The following is an 8,485-nucleotide window of genomic DNA, read 5'->3' as shown; positions in this document are numbered from 1 at the left end:
GAAAGACATGTGGTCACATTTTACATCAAATCACTCTTTAGTTAGGGATATAAAAAAAGGGGTAATGACATTTTCTTGACACAATTGTGTTTCAGAATTTGATCTTTTCAAGTGGAACTGCAGAGTTTAAAGTAACCTATTCACTCTGAATGATGTTTCGTCTGAAGTCTTTATTCCATTGAAGTTACTTTTCCATTTGTCATCTTGCATAAACCAAGAGCACGGGAAGTAATTTCATAACAACAAGCATGCAGAGTAAGATCGATACAGCGTGCCAAAGATGATTTCACTGATGAGAAAGTAGATTAGGATGACAGATTGAATCTTAAGCGGTCGCGACTAGTGAAAACACATGACTTAACCGTCCAAATAAACTGTGATATACTGTATGTTCCACTATCGCAGCTCTCATATCTCTGCCATGGCATCCATTCAAACACTGCTTGATGTCTTCAACCAGCCAGTCCGGTCCAGAGGAATGTGGAGCGCTGGTCAGCGTGGCTGTCTGAAGACGTTTGTGTTCTAGTGTGTAAAGCACAGGCCTTTAGGTCTTAACATTGCTGGCATCCTTTTTCTTTTCCCCCCTCTTTCTCTCTCTCTCTCTCTCTCTCTCTCTCTCTCTCTCTCTCTCTCTCTGTCTTGCTCTCTCTGTCTTTCTTCCTCTCTTGGCTGTTGTGCCACTGTGGAGAAGGCAACAGTGACCCTATTGTGAACGGTGGGAATTGGGCAGCAGGCCAATGATGTCATCCTGCCATAGGGAAGACCAGGGGGAACGCCCTCCTGGCGTTTGGAATGCACTATTTTTTCCTGTTGTTTTCCGGAAGGCAGTGATCAATTTAATTCCATCCTCATCACTCGCTGCCATGAGGAGGGGGGGCAACAGAGGGTAGGAGGGAGGGCAAGAGGAGGAGGAGATGCAGAGAGTAGAAAAAGGATGGGGCACTCTCTTACTCTTCCAAAATGGGATGCAACAAATAAACCGAAAGGAGAGGAAAAGATGAAGTGCACCGGATGGTTCAAGCTGCTGAGATCCTTATTTTTTTTAAACTTTTGTAAGATTTGAATAAGGGTAATCACCCTGGAATGCTGTGAGGTCTCCAATTAAAAGTTGCCGGGCACCATTATAGAAGAATAGTAGTGAATCATGAAGAAAGAGGGGGCAAGACTTACGGAAACTAATGGCCCCTAACTCCAAGTAACCCTAGTGGCCTAAAACACTGATTCTAGTAGACACACACTTTCAGGGTACCTTCATACTTCTACTGAAGGGCTTTGCAGAGGCTGACAAATGAAGCTAACACGGAAGTGCCAAAAACTTTAGTTCCTTGGATGGTTCTCTTGAGGCTGCTTCCTAAAGCTAGCCATCAACATAGACCCCAATGTTAAAATGGCCAACTTCATAGCAGATGTTAACATGTTTTCTTATTCAGGATGACTGTACTGGGGTATTTTCTATATACAGTAACTCACCTGTTTAAGTTATATTAAGATTCATGCATAATTATGGGCATGGCAGCTTTAAGTGACGGACAGGTGCCATCACAGGTGGCATGTTTCACAAACCAGACTTAATTCAGCCTGCAGGCTGCTTCAGCTCCACCTACGCTTGACCTCTCTGCCGATTTTTGGGTTATCTCTGTCAGGTGGAGTCAGGAACCAACGGGAAGAAAAACCTATGGGTGATGGAAAATACGTTTATGTTTTTTATGGTTTTTAGGAATGACAATGGTAGTTGGTTTGTCACTCAGTTGGTTGGTGAATGCACCACTTTGGCTGGGTCAAATCTGGGTGATCCACTGACTTTACAGCACCACCTGTTTTCACACTTATGTAAATTCAATCAAATATAGTACAAAGACCAGATATTTAATTTTAAATGGGGAAGGTTTTTATTTTTTTAAACCTATACACTCATAATGAATTTGATGCATTTTTTTAGATGCATCATTTTTGGAGTCTGGGTTTTGTCTCAACATCTACCAGATGGATTGGCTCAGTTTTTTTAAAAAACATTCATGGTTTCCAGATGATAAATCCTAATGCTGTTAGTGATCCCCTGTTCTGTTGCACCACCACGAAGTTCAAATTTGTGGTTCTGGCTGAAATAACTCGAAACCATTGGATGGATTGCTACACTAACTAACTATTGCGCAGACATTGATGTCCCCCTCAGGATGAATTGCAAACACATCATCGATGCCTTAACTTTTAATCTGGTGACACCAGGTTGAAATTTAAATTTGCCACCACTTGGTTTGGTTTATGACTAAAAAATGAATGACATTCCCATTTTCCTCAGCCGTGACTATACATGTAGAAAATCTAAAGCAAAACATTTATATTCAGTGTGTGTGTGGCACAGTGGTGTTTTCCTGGCTTCGCTTGAATTCATCAGTCCCTGAGTTCAAAGTGGGCCCCGCCGTCACATCACAAAGCAACTGAGCCGTCTCCGATATGATCACCATTAATCACAGCTTGTGATCAAGCATCACGCAACATTTTCTCCATCACGACTGGAATGCCGTAGTAGAAACAAAGGATGCGGGGCCACGCTTAGATTGGCCTCAGATTGCACACCAGAGTAGTGTAGCGTTCCTTCAATAACAAGGACAAGCTATACACTAAGTGCTGTATTCTTTTCTTCTCCTAGTCATCAGAGAGAAGGGGAAAATATCACTTTGATGATGTTTACTGGGTATTTTGCAAAAATAACTTTATGATGAATTTTAGGGGAGAGAAAAAAAAAAGTGTAGAGGGGGCTTCAAAAGTAGCGTTAACGGGAGACAGATTTTTGACATGCTTCCCGAGCCATCTGCTTTGGGTTAAGGCTCGGAGACAGAGTCGAATATGGAGGAGAGAGAAGAGGGGAGTTAGACTGGAGAAGATGGCGAAGGCAGCGGGGAATAGAGGGAATGCAATATTGACAGGCAGTGGTGGAAAGCTATTTATTTTGAACCTCTGTTTTGAATTATTGTGGCATGGGGTGCTTGTGTATGCAAGGCAAGAGATATCTATCTAGCCAATACAAAGTACAATAAGTTGATCTTGTTCATACAGCTTTTACAAAAAAATATTTCAGTAGGCTATCTTACTGGATTTTACAATACAAAACAAATAGGCTGTGGTTCCAATCTGAGGGTTTTTGAAAATGTTTAGTTCATATTACTAAAACATTTCTGCAGTTTTGACAATTCCAGAAAAAAAGCTTGAGACGGCGCTGGTTGGTTCTGAGATCTGTCAGCCTGCCAAAGATCCAACAGAGAGTGTTCTGCTGGAGACGCCACAACACAAAACTAATTAGGAGATGTGCTCCAGGCATATCTGTTCATTTGAAGGAGGGGAGGGGGGGCTTGGGGATTTTAGAGTTGCACCATCTCTGCCACTCAAGACTGTTTCCAAATGGCCACAGCACCTTGCCAAATTCCTTAAATTCCCTCATCTCTTGACATTAGCTCACTTAATGCAGCAAGAACAAGATACGAAACACAAAAACAATGTTGATTTTGTCAGCCCAAGCTCTTCTTAATGATGTTTTTCGTCTTGAGTATCTCTCTGTTTACTTCAGTCTCCCCTCTCCAAGCTGTCCGTTTCCATCCACCCCCCCTGTGCCATTCTACCAGTCCCCAGTGGGCACAGTCAGCCAGTCTGGCCAGGCCTGCCCCTTGCTGTGCCCCTGCACTGGATAAGCTCCTGCCTGGACCTTGGGTAGAGGCCTTTGTATAGAGCTGTGGGGGTGTTAGTGTGTGTATGTGTTTGTGTATGTGTGTTTAGCATTCACAGCAGAAGGGGAGAAGGGGGTCCTATCTGTGCCTAAGGGCTGCCCCCCAACGCACCCTCACCATGCGCCCTATTGAGACCTAAGGGAGCGTGAACAATCACTGCAAAACTAAAGAGCTAAGTCCCCTTGTTATACAAGCCCAATTTTCAGCACCAGCCCAACCTCTCTCCTCCATGGTGCGTCCCACCCCCATCCCAGCACCCCTGCCCCACTCGTCAGAGGTTGACGGGCTTCGTTAAAGCGAGCCGGGTCCTTTTATGGCGTTATTTAATTAGCCATTCCACAGCAAACTGCCATCCGGCACCACCACTAACCCCCCTCCATCCTCTTCTCTTTGCTGAAACCACCACCATCTTCACCACCACCACCACCACCACCACCACCTCACCCCCACTTACTCAACATCATCACCACCACCCCTCCCCACTGTGCTCACCGGTCTCCTCCTCTCTCCTCTCCTTGTCTTTATCTCCAGTAATTAGCCAGGGGATGGGGGTGGACTCATTGCTCGGTTGCTCAACAGCATTAGTGCTTGAGACCAGGAGGAAGGGAAGAGTCTCTCCCTGCATGGGGTTTTCTCTCTCAGTCCAGCACCCCGAGACCTGCGGAGGAAGACAATGAAAACGGCCAGTTCTACAGTAGCCAGCTCAGCCTAACTGTCCCCGCTGCCCACTGAGCTCTGTCTACACTGGCACCCTAATCATTAACCAGATTATGACTTTGTGTGTCTGCATGCATGTGGTGGGGTCAGTGGGAATTTACTGACAGGATGCAAAAGACTGCTGGCAGCTATTTTGATGTGGTTAAGATTGGTTAATGAAGTCTCTTAATCCTGCCAGACGCTAAAATTAAAGCACTTGTTGTGATAAAACTTCCTCCATCGTTAACCAGAAGACTTTTTATATCATACTCAATGAGGATGATTCAGATTAATTGCTTCATTTTGGTCCAGTGGCTCCAACATTGGCTTTTAGATCTTTTGATCACAAAGCTGGTGAGAAATTTCACTTCAGCTGCACTGTAACTATGTATGAGCGCAACATTCCTTCTCCATGCACACAAACATGAGTAGTCAAACAGTGAGGGAGTCTGGGGAGCCCCTTTGCTGCAGGTCTACAGCGTGCTGGATCGACGCCCTCTAGTGACCACTACAAAAGACAAGCACAATGACAAGTCGAAATATCTAATAACCCTGGTAAGCCTGTCCAAACTGTGCAGGATAAATACATCAACCTAGGGTCAAATGAATGTGAAACACATCTAAACGTATTAAAATCACTGATTTTATCGACATATTACATTAAATACATGTTGAACATTTATTTGTTTGTTCAAACTGGATGTCAACAGTGCCATATGCATAATAATGGCTATATTTTATCTTATAATGGGTTTAAAAGCATTGACTTATAAATTAAACTTGTCTTAATCATTTTAAAGTGGCATTAAGAGCACCAGCAAAGTTCAAGCAAAAGTAAGTCCATGCCCTAATGACTGCTTAGCATGGGAAAGGTACCGCTTAGTTATCCATGGCCATTTATAGCCCTTAATTACGCGCCTATTTTGTGACCCCTGAGTTCAACGGGCCAATTCCTGTGTAGACCCAAATGCTGACGAACAAAGGTGGAATGTGATGCCCCTTTTCCGTAGACAAGCTACTAAACGCTTCCCATCAATTTCATGGGAAAGTTCAAGCCAAGGAAACTTTTAAAGGCTTCAGCTGAATATTGAACCCATTAGTGCAATGTAGAAGCTCTGCTGATTAAAAGAGCGGGAGAAAACATTTGCTATAGCAGTTGAAGTATGTGTTAGAATGTATGTGATATAATAACACTGTTCATGTCATGCAGTATAACACTATAATACAGGGTAAAACTGGTGCTTTAGGACCCAGTTGATCCTTGTGATTGTGGCTGATATTTTCCACGTTGTGAGTGGAGGGGGTGGCCCGGAGGAGGGGAGGGGAGGGGGGTGCTGTCAATCACAGTGAAAGTGGCCGGGGTGGGCAGGCCCCTCTGACACTTTGTACCGTCGGAGGGGGATATTTAACTTGGGACTGAGCACCACTCGCTACAGACACACTCACACACAGTGTGCCTAAGCAAAGAAACGCTCCAGCGCCAAGTCTCTCAGACTCCTGAAGTAGGAGCGACTCAGTAGGAGCTTCTGTACCAGTTATCAAAGGAGTAGAGACGCTCCCTCAGGAATTGACCGCTTGCATCGACCGGGCAAAAAAAAAGAAAAGAGAAAAAAGCCTCCAGATTATGGACTGTCTCGTCATGCAGCGACAGTGGGATCTGGAGCTTTTCTGAAAGGATTCAGCAATGCCACAGTGAAGGGAACTCTGAACTAACAACGTTTGCTGGCTTTCTGCAGTTTTGCATTTGATATGCACTAACTGCAATTTGCTGTAACGCCGCTTTTTTTAATTGCATGCACAGCCGAGAGTTCTGTGGGAATATTACAGCCTGAGACTTTTTCAGTAAAGAACTGCTCTGTGATTTGGATCATCCTCTGGAAAGACTAAGATTGCATCCCACTGCGGCGCGTTTTTCTCTTTAAGTTTTTGGACATTTTCATTGAGGTGCACACATCGACGGCTGGAATACCACAAGGGGACTGGCTGCACAGAGCATATCCACAATCCATGGATTGTGCGCCCTGGGACCTTGTCAAACCTTAGAGCGTCAGGCGACGTTAAGAGAAGCCACGTTTATAAAAGCCGTGCGTAAAAATAACATTGGCCAAGGCAGCCCTCTTTGCCGGGCGCGTGACATTTAAAACTTGGTGAAGTACTCTCTTTGTGCGCCCCTTCTCTCTCGGGACTCTCCGGATCTATTCTGTCTCTTTAGAAAACACTTCATTCCATGCAGCTCTCGCCTCGGCCGCTGTCATCCAGCGTAGACAGTTCGTCGTGGCTTCGAGTCCCCGGGGTAACCATGACAACCGAAAAAAACCCAAAGTGAATCCAAGGGAGCGGGGTGAGGCCGGACAGAGCGTGAATAGAGTTTTCCCCATTTTTTTGTTTTTTTGTTTTTTTTGTTTAGACTAAACACTTTTTGCAGAGCAGGGGCTCCGCTGCGCGCTGCACAGTTGCATCAGCGGGCAAATTGCAAAGTTGAAGGAGCCCTAAAAAGCAAAGCACTCCGCTCCATGTCATTCAAACCCGACGTGGTCTATTAAAAGTATCGCCTTGCTGGTGACTGAACTTCTACTATTTATGAAGCCCCGGGCCAGTCTCTGCAGACAACACAGTGACCGGGAAAATAATTGAATCATATTTACAGGAGAAGAAGCGGTGCGTAAAACCAGAGGAATAATGGGCCTCTCGCAAACGCTACTCGTGTACGTGCTGGTGTGCGTTCACCTTGGAGTTTCCCAGCATTACCTTCGCCTCCGTCCATCGCCCAGCGAACATCTCCCCGTGCCCGACCTTAAGGAGGACCCCGACCCGGAGTACGACCCCCGGGAGCAGGACTTGGCCGAGAGGACTCTGAGGAAAAAGCTCGGCAGTAACTTTGACCCCAACTTCATGTCCATCACCTCGCCCATGCCGGTGAACCTCTCCGCGCCAGACAACCAGGTGAAGCTGCAGGGGCCCATGCCTAACGAGATTAAAAAGCTGGACCTCACAGAGACCCCCTATGGAAAGCGGGTAAAAGTGGGCAAAAAGGCCCGTAGGAAATTTCTGCAGTGGCTGTGGACCTATACGCACTGCCCAGTGGTGCACACCTGGAAGGATTTGGGCGTGAGGTTCTGGCCACGTTACATCAAGGAGGGAAACTGTTTCTCTGAGCGTTCGTGCTCCTTCCCCGAGGGGATGTCTTGCAAACCCGTCAAGTCAATCAACAAGATTTTCCTCCGGTGGTATTGTCAAGGCTTTCTAAGACAGAAATACTGTACGTGGATACCGGTGCAATACCCAATCATCTCAGAGTGCAAGTGTTCGTGCTGATTTTCTCTAAGGAAGTGGTCGATGGGGGAGTGGACTGGAAATACGGTTTCTATTGCACTGTTAACTCTCTACAGAGGTGGGCACCATAGCAAATCTATTTTTTTATATAGCATTTTAAGTGAAATACCAACATTGTACATATTTAAGAAAAATGCAGCTATTTTTTCTAATTGAACCAGGACCATATTTTATTCTCAACCCTGAAACGTGTTTTGGGGGGAACACGAGCACTTCATAAGGAAGAGCTTCTTTTTTTGTTTTTTTTTCCTCGATATTTTTTATGAGACATTGAAGATGCAATGCATATGCTACACTTCTCCAAGAGGTGAACTTTTTTTCTCCAACTGAACATTGATGCTGACTGTTATTTCACTGCAATGCTGCCTAGAGTTTTTTGTATAATAATAATATCAATAATAATTAAATTGTAAAAAAAAAAAAAAAAAAAAAAAAAAAAAGTTGAGGTTAAAGATATATATAAAGGCGTGAACTCAGCTTTTTGGGAATACATAGTATTGTAGAAATAAACAAATCTGTACGTTTTATTTATTATTTTAACGATTGTGAGTATAGAGCATAAGGAAAGAGAATAGCAGAGTATACCAGAAAAAATATGGGAGATGTCTACTTGAATATTTCTAAAAATAAAATAAAAATCAATAAAATAAACAAAAGTAAGACATATCAGTGTACATGTTATGTTTACACGTTCTAGCAATAAAGTCTATCTTTTCAACGTGTATTAGTGTCAA

The 8,485-nt window shown here is 44.3% G+C and overlaps 1 protein-coding gene across 1 annotated transcript; it reads left to right on the top strand.

The window, feature by feature from the left end:
- Nucleotides 1–5,975: 5,975 nt before the first annotated feature.
- nog2 (noggin 2) lies at nucleotides 5,976–8,473 on the top strand. The gene has a single exon (XM_059324284.1). It carries the CDS (start codon nucleotides 7,098–7,100, stop codon nucleotides 7,731–7,733), a length of 636 nt encoding a protein of 211 aa, XP_059180267.1. The 5' UTR covers nucleotides 5,976–7,097; the 3' UTR covers nucleotides 7,734–8,473.
- The last annotated feature ends 12 nt before the right edge of the window (nucleotides 8,474–8,485 follow it).

This window comes from Centropristis striata, chromosome 21, assembly GCF_030273125.1.
Source record: "Centropristis striata isolate RG_2023a ecotype Rhode Island chromosome 21, C.striata_1.0, whole genome shotgun sequence".
Classification (NCBI taxonomy): domain Eukaryota; kingdom Metazoa; phylum Chordata; class Actinopteri; order Perciformes; family Serranidae; genus Centropristis; species Centropristis striata.
Note: the sequence above shows the minus strand (reverse complement) of the source record. Positions and strands in the feature narration are given on the sequence as shown.